At 39.3% G+C, this 14,308-nt stretch overlaps 1 protein-coding gene across 1 annotated transcript in view; it reads left to right on the top strand.

The window, feature by feature from the left end:
- Positions 1-14,308, top strand: part of TMPRSS15 (transmembrane serine protease 15) — a 158,409-nt gene that overhangs the window by 27,536 nt on the left and 116,565 nt on the right. Inside the window, exon 3 of the mRNA XM_060235273.1 lies at positions 8,134-8,201. Within this exon, the coding sequence (XP_060091256.1) occupies positions 8,134-8,201 (68 nt within the window). The remainder of the gene's footprint in view (positions 1-8,133; positions 8,202-14,308) is intronic.

The raw sequence follows: 14,308 nt of genomic DNA on the forward strand, positions 1-14,308 counted from the left end.
TCACATATGTCATTCATCCAGCATCGCCCAAGGCCAAGGCACGGCATGTAAGCCAAGGCAAAGTGCTGTGGGTAATGCTACCACAGATATAGTGCAGCCACCCAATCCTAAGCCTGATTGGTAACATGAGCTACACCTGTGCTTCTCGTGACTTCTATCACAGCTGTATAGTTTTAGTTGCATAACCTTGACTCAGCAGTTTAGTTCTTAAAGGAACTCAACACTGACATCATCTGCCAAAACTTTTTCGCTTTTCCACAAGTCCACCACATATGATAAAAAGAACCTTCATGTTTTTTACATTTCCAACATCTATCCGACATCTTTTTACTCATCTTTGCCAGTTTTTTCGGAGTCATATACAACCTATACATCATCTTGACACAGTTCTCTTTAATACTCTGACATGTTGATATTTTCATCGAGCTCTTCCAAAGATACTCCCATGTATCCATTTGTATTTCCTTGTTTACATTAATTGCCCATTTAATCATTTGAGATTTTACTACTTCTTCTTCTGTAGACCATTTCAACAATAATTTATATATTTTCGATATTAATTTTTCATTATCTCCAAGCAGAACCTTTTCCAATTCCGTTTGCTCACGTCTAATTCCAACAGATTTAATATCATTTTCCATCAAGCTTTTTATGTTGCATTTGAAACCAGTCATACTTGTTATTTAACCCTTCTGCAGATTTTAATACAACTTTATCACCTTGAATCTTTAGCAGTTGGTTATATGACATCCCTCTCTCTTCATCAGATTCAGCTATTATTTTTATTACTTCTGCTGGCACTATCCATAGCGGCTTTCTTTCATCACCATATTTCTTATATTTTATCCATGTATTTAGTAAGTTATTTCTGATATAATGGTGAGAAAAAAGACCATCCATCTTATTTTTCCCATAGTACATATAAGCATGCCAGCCGAATTTGTTCCCATGAGCTTCTAACAATAAAAGTTTTTTATTTAACAGCATCATCCAATCCTTTATCCATGTCAAACAAACTGCATCATAGTACAGTCTTAAGTCTGGAAGTTGAAAACCTCCCCTCTCCTTAGCATCTGTTAAAATTTTCATCTTAATCCTCGGTTTCTTCCCAGCCCATACAAATTCAGAAATCTTCCTTTTGCCATTTGTTAAATTGTTTGCTATCTTTCACAATCAGAATAGTTTGGAACAAATACATTATTCTTGGCAGAATGTTCATCTTAATTGCAGCAATCCTATCCAACAAGGACAAATTGAGTCTATTCCATTTCATCATATCTTTATCCATCTTACACCGTAACTTTTCATAATTGTTTTTATACAAATCGACATTCTTCATAGTTATTTCTAGACCTAAATATTTAACTTTAGAAGTAACTTCGCATCCCATCAAACTCTGCAATTCTTTCTGTCTATTTAGTTGCATATTTTTACATAAAAATTTTGACTTCTCTTTATTTATATATAGTCCTGCCATTTCTCCGTATTCTTTTATCTTAGCTATCAACAAAGGTACCACTTGTATTGGATTCTCAGTTATGAACACAACATCGTCTGCAAATGCTTTATATTTATAAGAAAATCCTCTAGTTTTCAATCCTTCTCTTTGTCGTCTTGTATTTGCATTAACAGAATTTCAAGAGTCATTATAAACAACAATGGTGAAAGCGGACATCCTTGTCTTGTACCTTTGCTCACCTTCATTTCTTTTGTAAGGTCTTCATTTATACACAATTTTGCGTATTGATCCATATATATTGCTTTTGTCATTCTTATGAACATATGAAGCTGCCTTATACTGAATCAGACACTTGGTCCACCAAAGTCAGTATTGTCTTCTCAGACTGGCAGCGGCTCTCCAGGGTCTCCAGCTGAGGTTTTTCACACCTATTTGCCTGGACCCTTTTTTAGTGGAGATGCCAGGGATTGAACCTGGGACCTTCTGCTTCCCAAGCAGATGCTCTACCGCTGAGCCACCGTCCCTCCCTTATAAAATATTCTCCCAGATTTATTTTTTCCATTACTGCAAACATAAAGTCCCAGTTCAAATTGTCAAAGGCTTTTTCTGCATCTACAAAAAATAACACCACCTCTTTTTCTGGATGCTTCACATAATATTCTACAATATTTACAACAGTTCTTACATTATCTCTTATTTGCCTTTTAGGGAGAAATCCCACTTGATCTTCCTTTATAAAGTTGATCAAATATTGCTTATGTCGTTCTGCCAAGATTCTTGTATATATCTTATAATCATTGTTTAATAATGAAATTGGTCTATAGTTCTTTACATTTGTGACATCTCTATCTTCCTTGGGAATCAACGAAATTACAGCTTCTTTCCAAGTATTTGGAATTTCCCCTTTTATTCTTATCATATTCATCAATTTTTGCAATTTTGGTACTATCTCATCTTTAAGAATTTTATAAAATTTAGTTGTATATCCATCCGGCCTGAGAGCCTTACCTACTTTCATTACATTTATTGCTGCTTCAATTTCAATTTTTTCTATTGGGTCATTCAAAATCTTTTTCATATACTCAGTCAGGGGTGCTATTTTAATATTGCATAAATACTCTTCCATTTTTTCTTTTTTGATTTTCACGCCTTTAAATAAATTTGCATAATATTTAAAAAAATTCTCTTTTAATTCCTTCTTGATCCACTATCTCTTTTCTGTTTGCCACAATTTTGTTGACAATTTTTTCTTTCTTTTTCTTCAGTTGCTAAGCTAAATACTTCCCAGGTTTATTCGCATCTTCAAACGATTTCTGTTGCAAACTTTTTAAGTTCCATTCTAGTTCTTTATACAGCAAATGTCTTACTTGGAATTGTAATATTGTAATTTCCCTTATTAATTTCTTTTTCCCTGGTCTTTTTCTTAGTTCCCCTTCTTTTTTCTTTATTCATTTTGTATGTCTAACATCTGCTTTTCTTTAGCCCTCTTATCTTTATTATTCAATGTAATTAATAGTCCTCTCATTACTGCTTTATAAGTATCCCAAATCGTCTGGAATTCTATATCATCAGTGTCATTTATTTGAAAGAACGCTGTAGTTTCCTTTTCTAGAAAAGTCACAATATCTTTATCTTGTAGCAAGTCCTCATTTATTCTCCATCTTCTTGTTTTCTTTTGCAATTTTGTAATCCAACATATTGGGTTATGATCTGCACAAACCTTTGGTAGAATTTCCACTTTTCTAGTTATGAGGCCCAAGCTTTTAGAGCCCCATAACATATCTATTCTGGAAAAAGTATTATGTCTTGCTGAAAAGAAAGTATAGTCTCTTACTTCAGGATTAAATTTTCTCCAAATATCTTCCAAGCTTTCTTGTTTAACCAACTCAAAAAATGATTTTGGCAGTCTTCCTTCTTTATTATTCCTCTTTTGGCCAGATCTATCTATATTATTTTGTATTGTTCCATTAAAATCACCCATCATCAGGATCTGGTCATAGGACACTTCATCCAACTGTCGATTAATGTCTTTTAAAAAAACCCATCTTTTAATAATAATAATATAATAATAAAATTTTATGTATACCCCGCCCTCCCCGCTGGAGCAGGCTCAGGGCGGCTTACAGGGTGTGGCAAAAGCCATGTTGAACAATAAAACAATTATACATTTCTATACCATTTAAAATTTACCATTAAGTTTTTGCATAATATAAAAGTCTAAAATCAGTCTAAAATAATCTCATCACATTGCTATCTTTTGCTCCATTGGGCTCATATAATCCTAATAACAACGTTTTCTTTGCATCCATCATCACTTCCACTGCTATATATCTTCCATCTTTATCTTTAAATATCAGTTTTGGTTCTAATTGTTCTTTGATGTAAAAGACCACACCCCTTTTCTTTTGATCCGCCAATGAAAAAAACTCCAATCCCAATTGTTTATTCCACAAAAATTTGTAATCCTTTTGTTGTATATGAACTTCCTGTAAACAAATTATATTACATTTTTGCTTTTTAATCCAATGAAATGTTGTTTTTTGTTTTTGTGGTAAATTTAGTCCATTTATATTCCAAGATAGTAACTTGTACTCCATTGTGATGCAGAATCTTTATTCTTTTCAAAAAAAAAACTGTACATCTCTTGCTCATTCCTTATTGTAATCCTTCTTCCACATTGTTCAAAGCCCAAACCCTCGGGTAGTATCCATCTGTATCTCGTTCCCTCTGCAAGCAGCTTCTCTGTTAATCTCTTGTATTTCTTCCTGTCATTTATCACTTGTCTTGGCAGCTATTTCATTATTTTGATTCTACTCCCTTCCACTGTCAGAGCTTTTTGGAAACTTTTATTTAGAATTTATTTAGAATTTTCCCTGCCATATCCTTTGACCTTAGTTTTATAACTATATCTCTTGGTAGGCCTTTGTCTTTTGCATATGATGAATTAACTCTATAGACACTGTCCAACATGTTTCTGAATTTTTCAGGATCTTCCTCTAAATAGTCAGCAATTGTTTTCACCATATAATCCATTAAGTCAATTTCCTCCCCTTCAGGTATTCCTCTCAGACGCACTTGAGTTTCCATTAATCTGCAGTCATGAATTGTTACCTTCTCTTGAAGTTTTAATAAGGTGGAGTGAGAGATAATGATCAAAGTACCTTAGCGGCTATGCTTTTTAAACTTCGGTCTTCTTAGTCTTTCAGATGTTTATCAGTCCCAAAAGAGAGTGAGATCCAGACAGGCTTAAGCTAATTGAATGGCTCTTAAACCTTTGTAGATGCTGAACGACGCTCCTTTTCCACGACGGATCTTCAAAGCTTCAGAAAAATCCCCTTCAGAATCAATCATCAACTGAGATCAATGGCTCAAAGTGTTTGCATGTAATCCTGGGCAAATCTCTAACTAAGAAATGCAGGCAGGGAGTCCGTTAAGGCGTCATACTACCCTGAACAAAGGATTAAGTTTTCCCCTTATTCAGGAGAAAACAGCTCTGTTGGAAACTCACACCGGAAGTCCCTTCTTCGCCTCCGTCTTCACCCCTGGTTTCTGGTCACGACCCGTCTTGCCACTCTGCTGCTTGTGCTGCATAGCCACTCTCTTCATGTTGGTCTCTACCTCTCCTGCCAGCTGTATCCACCACACCAGGGTGGTTGGCCTCGCTTGCTGCAGGGCTCGATCCAGAACACTCGCATTCAGTCCCCGGGTGAAATGCTCGATCTTCATCAGCTCACTTCACCCCCTCACTTTAGCCGCGTTGGTGCGGAACTCGGCTGCGTACTCTCGGATCGACTTAGAGCCTTGTTGTATGTCCCTTAGGGCGGCCAACGTGCGGGTCTCCTGTAGGGGGTCCTCATACTGGTCCAGTAATGCTTGGAGGAAAATGGCCACATCATCCAGTTCCGTGCTCATGGCCTCGTACAAACTCACGTACCATCACTTAGCAGCTCCCTTCAGCTTCAATCCCAGGTAGTCCCCACAGCAAAATTCATCAGGGAAGGTGTTTCCCTAATAATGCATGTAGCTATTGGCCTAGATTGTGAAGTATTCCACCTCTTCAGGGTCCCCATCGAAGGTGGCCTCCAACTCCCTCCCTCGGCCTCTCTCTCGAGGGGCCGGGGGTGCCGCCAGTTGCACCCGGGGCGGTATTGCCGAGGGTCTAGCCACAGGGGGTTGCGGGGCTCTTCTTGGGTCAGTTGTTCTCAGAATACGGACGACTTGCCTGTTGAATTCTCCGGCCATCACGATGGTCATCGCTTGCATCTCATCCCGCAACCCCTTGGCGACCTCTTCGACTTCCATTCTTACCATTGAATGGAATTCTCGAGCAATCTCGTCTTCCTCATCCCCCGGGCCTTTATTTCATGGGTCCCAGCCACTTCCACCTCTACCAAAGGTGGATCGATTTCCATGCAGGTTGCTGCTACAGTCCCCTCCTCTCAAGGCTTGGCCACCTCGCCTGCTCCAGTGGCCATCTTCATCCGGCGCATGTGCCTGGTTAGGATGGCATCTCTGTGTGCTGGAACCTCGTCCATCATGGTGGTAGAGGTGCGCAGTTGCCACTGGCGCGGGGTGACCGAGAGTTGTTGAATATGGAGAGGAGAGCCCTTCCCAGCGACTCTCCGGGTGTCCAGCACATGCCACGGTGGTGTTGGTGCTCTCGCCCCTTTTTCAGGTTCTGGAAGTTCACTGCTCACTGGAATCTTTTTAGCCATCTGGTTACAAAGTTGCCAGGGCTGTTAAACTTCTTATAGCATCACTCTCAAAATGTCAAGCATGCGGTTTTAATGACGAGTCAGGTTTGTTACAAAACTACGTTTATTGATAGACCGATACTTTCTGTGTAACAGATTCTTGAGAGTGATGCTGAAGATTCATTGATACAATACTTTGAAGGCATACTTCAAAAGGATTCCAAAAGGTGGGGGCAAGGGATGCGCTCTCACACATAAACTATCATAAATGTCTACATTCTCATAGCATTATCAGGACTCCGTCCTTGCTTTCCCCAGATGTGCCACACTCCCTAACAGGAATGTATGGGAAGGTGCTGATTACTCTTTCTCAAGTTAATTTCATTTCTCTCTACTTCTACTTTGCAAGCAATAAAGCAAGAAGGGGGTGGGGGAAAGAATAACAGAGTTAATAGACCTTGGTCCTCCATGATACTTCACAGGCCAGCTTTATGGAGGACCCTAAAACAATCAATTACCAGTGGAATTCAACCATGCTTGACAGCCATTACCTGATAGAGTAAGGAACAGGCTTCTCTCCACAACATCATACCACTACCATAGCAGTACAACATTCTTGTAGAAGTATGTTTCTAACTGAGAATGGTGTACACACAGAAACAAGTTGTGATCAATTTCATCTTTGACTCCCACATGATTTCCCCCAGCTAACCTACTTCCTCTAATCCTAGAACAACTGTATGTTAACTCAGCTGGGGAAAAATGTGGAAGAAATCTAGACTACACATGTAAGCTTCCAGAATTTTCTTCCTCCAAATTCATTCCCAGATGTTAGTGTTCCAAATTATGTGACTGAGTTTGTAAAGCAGAAGCAGCACATTACACACCCTTCATCATTATGTTTTTATTTTCAGTGTGTATACATACAGCTATGTATACATAGATAGTGTTGTGGGGGGGGGGGGTCAGTTCTTACATGCTCATATACCTTCATGCTCAGATTGTTGCATTCCCAAAGTTATCACTGTGAATCAGGAAGCTGGACTCAATAGATCATTAGTCTGATCAAGCAGTTTTCTTGTTTTTAAATGTTTTTTGATTTGTGTATCCCCCCTCCTGTATTAATTGTGTCAAAGAATGCACTAAGAAAACATTTTAAAAGGGTAATCCTGAGATGATCATATGCATCGAGATTTTTTCCCCCAGTCAGTAGTACTGAAACTCAGCAAAAGAACAGGTAATAACAATTGTTGCTGGCCACAAGTTCCATTAACTATTCAGTGGATTTGAACCTGCATGATGCTGCTCATGTGGGCCTAGGAGATCCATACTGCTTCCTGACACCCTGGGTGGAGGATTTTGCTTTTGTTCCCCTTCAAAGGTTCTCAGTTATGAGGGTGGGAATCTTTCCGGTGATAACCCCACAAACTACCATTTAATATTTGTGCTATTTTCAATCAAAGTGTTGTACGTGAGTTTACATTTTTGTATATTGAGATTATCCCTGGGTTTAGTTTGTTAGTTAGTTATTAGGTAAGATTTCTAAACCACCCTTACCTGTGGGACAGGGCTCAGAGCAGTTACAAAATTAAATATATGTTAGCAATAAAAACAGTAAAATCCAAGAAAACACAATGAAATGTAATAAAGATGTCATTGAGACCCAGATTTTTTTTAACTCATGTATGACTCAAACAAAAGAATAATTCATGCATCTGAATATATGCCATGCTTGGGTGGTGGTGGGGAGTTACTTCCTAGCCTATAATGATATAAGCTGGAATTGAAGCAGTATCAGATTCCAATGTACAGTAGTGCTTTCATTTTGGTGAGGAAAGCCAGAGTTATATTATTGTTTTTAATTAATCTGAAATCATTCTGGGAAAAATACTTCTTTAAAGTGCATTGATTTGCAGATAGGCATGGACAGTTATTAATCCAATTTTAAAAATTTTGTTTCCCTTATATGTTTTTATCTAGGTAGATGACATATTTCAATCAAGTGAAGTTCAAAATGAGTATAAGAGATGTGAGATTTTGCAGTTCAGGTGAGTGGATTGATAGAGTGAAAGCCTATATTGACTATTACATATGATGTACCAGCAAATTCATGGATACTGATTGATGTGCTATGGTGTGTAGGATTATTGATCAAATTGTTTTAATGAGTATATATTGTAATTATATTTTCTCATCCATTTATTTCTCTTGTTTCATGACTGTAATAGCAAGCTTCATATAACTGGGTAAGGCTTCTGGAAGGATCTGTGTAAGCTGTTGCTATCACAACAATGGATTGTTGCTATCACATAATGTGAATTGTTTCTAGGTCTGTTTCTTCTAATATCTGATTTGATGTTCCTAATCATCTACTCAGAAGTTCCTAATTCAAATCAATCTGATACAAAACTGCCAAATTAATATTTTTCTTTCTTACAACAAACTATACTATTATTCTAATTAGTTTCAAAATAGCTATGACAAGTGATAAAGGGTTTTTTCTCATTGCTAAATACAACAACTGTTATACATCTGAAAAGTTATGCACAATTTATGCACAATTCAAATGCCCCTTTTCATCCGCTAAGGACCCCCTTTTTGGATCAATTATATATATCCCTGTCCCATTCAGTCAGTGGACTCTCTTGCACATATTCTCTTGCAATGCCTTTATGTACTCCAGTTGATACATGGACTGTGAGGGATGCTAAAAACAACAATAAAGGCTTCTTTGGCTATGTTTTAAACAAGAAGAAAAAAAAAGGAAAGGCTAGGTTTGCCCTTGTGAAATTTTAACAGGTGACAAACACAAAGTAGAACTACTTTTATACTATTTTGCCTTGTTCTTCTCCCATCTGAGGAATAGTCTCCAACCTAGGAAAAGCAGAACAAACAGGAGTGACTTGCAGGCCAGATGTTACTGGAAATGCTTGGGGTCTACTCTTTTTGATGGGAAAATTAGCCAGAGGGAGACTTAGGCAGAGCAAATTAGAGCAGAGATCTTTTCCACCGATAATACAGAGATCCAGTTTCAGAAAGGAAAACTCCACAGTAGATATATTTTATAATATTTTACTGGAAAATTATGTTAAAAGGTACAATCAAACACAGAGACAATACAATACAGACAATCAAGAGGCTATGAAAATAGAGATGAGATGGATGGCATGCTTACATGTACTATGGGAAAACTAAGATGGATGGTTTATTTTCACATCACTATATCAGAAGCAATCTGTTAAATACTTGGTCAAAATGTAAAAGATATGGTGATGAAAGGAAACCGCTTTGGATCATACCAACAGAAGTAATAAAACTGTATTCAGATATTAAAGTAGAGAAGTGGTTAACATATAAACAACTTTTAAAGATCCAAGGAAAAAAAGTGAAATTAAAAACAGCTGAAGAAATACAATATAAATATAATTGGTTTCAATTGCAACAAATAAAGAGCTTACTAAAACAGGACATTAAGAACTATGGAATAAGACAAGAACAAACAGAACTGGAGAGAATGCTGTTTGGAGAAAATGAAAAGCTGATCTCAAGGACATATAAGCTATTTTTGAAATGGTCTACGGAAGATGAAGTAGTCAAATCACAAATGATAAAATGGGTGATAAATATAAATAAGGAAATACAGATGGAGTCATGGGAATATTTATGGAAGAACTCTATGAAAATTTCTACATGTTATAACATTAAAGAAAATGCTTTTAAAATGCTATATAGGTGGTACATGACACCTAAAAAAATGGCAAAAATGAACAATCAGTTGTTAGATGTTAGATGTTAGAAATGTAAATGTCATGAAGGATCTTTCTATCATATGTGGTGGACGTATGAAAAGGTGAAACAATTCTGGCAAATGATTCAGCAGGAGATTTCAAAAGTCTTGGGATATAATATTAAGAAGGCACCAGATATTTTCCTGTTGGGATAGCAAATGGGAAAATTTCGAAAATTTCGAAAGAAAGAAAGATAGAACAATAACTTGGTACATGCTTTCAGCTGCATGGACATTATATGCGCAAATGTGGAAACAAGACAAAATACCAGAAGTGTGGGAATGGACTATGAAAGTCATGCATTGGAGAGAAATGGACAAACTTACAAGAATCCTAAAAGAACAAGATTTAGAGAAGCGCGGCGTGCTTCCCCCATGCCTGTGTGCCTGTCTGGGAGACAAGCGGCGAGATCGCTCCCTCCACCCCCATTGCAAACCCAGCACTTCGCAGGGAGCGATCTCACTGCTTGTCTCCCAGCCAGGCACGCAAGGGCGGCGTGCTTCCCCCGCGCCTGCGTGTCTGGCTGGGAGACAAGCAGCGAGATCGCTCCCTGCGAAGTGCTGGGTTTGCGATGGGGGCGGAGGGAGCGATCTCGCCGCTTGTCTCCCAGCCAGGCATGCAGGCACGGAGAAAGCACGCCGCCCCCTCCACAGCCAGCGCTCGTGAAGCGCTGGATTTGTGGAGGGGGCAGGTGCTTTCCCCATGCCTGTCTGCCTGGCTTCAGCTGCTGCTTACAGCAAGCGCCAGGATCGCTCCCTCCGCCCTCTGATCCCAGCGCTTGCTATAAGCAGCAGCTGAAGCCAGGCAGACAGGCACAGAGGAAGCACCTGCCCCCTCCGCAAACCCAGCGCTTCGCGAGCGCCTAAGTCTTGCCCTAAGATGACCTCTCCTTCTTGAAACGTTCACAGAGACTGCAAAATTTCTTCAAAGAAGTTTAGCCAGTTGTCATTTCTTGCATATATGGTGCTGATAGTGATTTGATTGATGCAAAGTCCTAAGATTCCTAAAGAGTCCTAAAGTGCTGGAGAGCACTATTGAAATTTCACATAGATATATCTGGATTAGTCATATATAGCAGAATGCAGCCCCATAGCTAGCAACTTTTTGCTCAGGGGGTCCAAGTGGGGCCTGCTATTAGCTGTCACACCATGCTTATACTTATAAATAACCAATAAATAAATAATAAATACCAGTAGGTTATTGCATAAAAATGTTTCAGGGTTGTTATTGTTACAAATAAAAGTGGTTTATTGCACACTAATATTTCAGATTTGTTGTAATTTATTATAGTAGTAGTCAACTCCAAAGTAAGGTCTGGACCACCATATATCACAGGGATGGCCAAAGTGTGACTCAGGAGCCACATATGGCTTTCACACATTGTGTAGCTCTCAAAGCCCCAACTGCCCCATTGGCCAACTTGGAGAAGGCATTTCTCTCTTTAAAGACTTCCCCCAAGTCAACAAAGCTGGCAGCTTGGAGAATGCGTTTAAAGTTGCTTTGTTTCCACCCTTCCCTCCCCAAATCTATTTGCCTTCCTTCCTCCCTTCTCTCCCTCACTCCCTGCAGCTCTCAAATATCTGACATTCATGTCTTGCGGCTCTCAAACACATTACATTTATTGCATGTGGCTCTTACATTGGCCATCCCTGATCATATGCCCCTACATTCAAGGGATTCTCTCCTAGAGAACGTGTGCTGGGTCTTTCTTCAAACAGCAGTTCTTGTGCCTGTTGCTCAAAAAACAAGTGCCCCCAGGACAATCACACAAGCAGAAACAGAACATCACTATGCTCTGGAACCTTTAAGACCAAAAAAGTATTATTTAAAGTAGAAACTTTTGTGTGCAAACACATTTCCTCAGATACAAACAATCAAATAAAATATCCTCAAGTCCTGCTTGGAAAAGAGAGGCCAGGGGCAGCTGTTATGGACCAACCATGCAGAACCAAGATGCATTGAGCTGAAATAGGCCTGTAAGATCAATGAATGGCAGCAATTTAGCACATAAGAACATAAGAGAAGCCATGTTGGATCAGGCCAACGGCCCATCCAGTCCAACACTCTGTGTCACACAGTGGCAAAAAATTTTATATATACACACGCACTGTGGCGTGTCACACAGTGGCAAAAAAATTTATATATACACACGCACTGTGGCTAATAGCCACTGATGGACCTGTGCTCCATATTTTTATCTAAACCCCTCTTGAAGGTGGCTATACTTGTGGCCGCCACCACCTCCTGTGGCAGTGAATTCCACATGTTAATCACCCTTTGGGTGAAGAAGTACTTCCTTTTATCCGTTTTAACCTGTCTGCTCAGCAATTTCATCGAATGCCCACGAGTTCTTGTATTGTGAGAAAGGGAGAAAAGTACTTCTTTCTCTACTTTCTCCATCCCATGCATTATCTTGTAAACCTCTATCATGTCACCCCGCAGTCGACGTTTCTCCAAGCTAAAGATTCCCAAGCGTTTCAACCTTTCTTCATAGGGAAAGTGCTCCAGCCCTTTAATCATTCTAGTTGCCCTTTTCTGGACTTTCTCCAATGCTATAATATCCTTTTTGAGGTGCGGCGACCAGAACTGCACACAGTATTCCAAATGAGACCGTACCATCGATTTATACAGGGGCATTATGATACTGGCTGATTTGTTTTCAATTCCCTTCCTAATAATTCCCAGAATGGCGTTGGCCATTTTTATTGCAAACGCACACTGTCTTGACATTTTCAGTGAGTTATCTACCACGACCCCAAGATCTCTCTCTTGGTCAGTCTCTGCCAGTTCACACCCAATCAACTTGTATTTGTAGCTGGGATTCTTGGCCCCAATGTGCATTACTTTGCACTTGGCCACATTGAACCGCATCTGCCACGTTGACGCCCACTCACCCAGCCTCAACAGATCCCTTTGGAGTTCCTCACAATCCTCTCTGGTTCTCACCACCCTGAACAATTTAGTTAGTGAACATAAATGCAACAGGTAACAGGGATGTGAGAATGAAACCAGGGTCATTCCTGCAGAACCCCCAAACCAAACGAAAGTCATCCCAGGGTACCTGTGATAACATACTCTCAGCATGTATACACTTCTTCACATACATAAAAACAGATTTCCTCAAATATTACATTTCATTGCTAAAAGAGGATTAAAAGATTTCAGAAATGCTTCAGTTCCTTATACCAAACTAAGTTTCCTGAATTTGAATTCATTCACAAGTACATTGAAAGCACATTGCAACTTTGCATCCTGACTTCATTCATTTAAATAGTCCTTGTAACCTTTTATATGGATATTGTTACAGGCAATGCTTTAAGTCTCTTGTTTTTAATGGGGAAATTAGCTAAGAGACTTGGTAGAGCAAATTAGGAGCGAAGATCTTTGCTTTCAATAATATGGAGTTCGGGTTTTCAGCCAAAAATAGTCCAAGCAATTATATTTTGTAGTGTTTACTTAGGATATGTAGCAAAAGGATTTACACACACAGAGATTATGTACAAGCAATCAAGAGACTAAAAAAATAGAGGTTATCAATAGAGGAATTCAAGGGTTGTTGAAGCGGGTAATATTCGACTGATCCAGAAGAGGAGACATCCGTTCAATGGGAAGTACACGGAGAGAAATGCGAACAACCAGTGTAACACACCCTATAGGCCCAATTACAGGAATAATGGGTGGTACAGACTGCAAATGACGCCCTACAGAATGCACACTGAGATGGGTTTTTGATCCACACTGTATAGGGGTTTGACGGAGGGGGGGTCATTAGTTACCAAGGGGCTTTGATGTTCCATTGATGGCTATCTTGAATCGCTATGTTGGAAAACTTTGCACATTTTGGAGCAATTGAATAATTTGTTACCGGTTTTTGGCTGACACTCGGAAAGGGATCAAAGACCTTTAAGGGTAAGATCAATCAAATTATGCATTTGATTGGAGTTAGCAAGGTAGAGGTAATAGGCTGGAGGAAGGGACAATTGGCAAGTAGCAGAAGATCAGAGTGAGAGTAATACTTACCCGTAGTTCCCATGTTATTATGCATCCCATTTGGACAGAGGCGCTGGAGGGGGGGGGATGGTTGAGACTACGCTGGGAAACAGACTTCAGGCACCAACCAAAACAAGCTCTCTATTGGGTCCACTCCACCTGCTTAGATGGAGTGTTTTCTTGGCCTGTCTTTGGTCAGACTCCATTTTGTTTAACAGAAGTAGGAGACCCTCTCTCTTTATTTGCACTGGGGTACTCCATTTTTATCAGGTAGCGCCTCTCAGTAGCAATATAACAAAGATTTCCATTCAAATTCTGTCTGAACAGACAAGCTTTGATAGTTGAAACATCATCATCATCACATTTTATTTGTATCC

The sequence above is a fragment of the Heteronotia binoei genome, chromosome 3 (assembly GCF_032191835.1).
Source record: "Heteronotia binoei isolate CCM8104 ecotype False Entrance Well chromosome 3, APGP_CSIRO_Hbin_v1, whole genome shotgun sequence".
Taxonomy (NCBI): domain Eukaryota; kingdom Metazoa; phylum Chordata; class Lepidosauria; order Squamata; family Gekkonidae; genus Heteronotia; species Heteronotia binoei.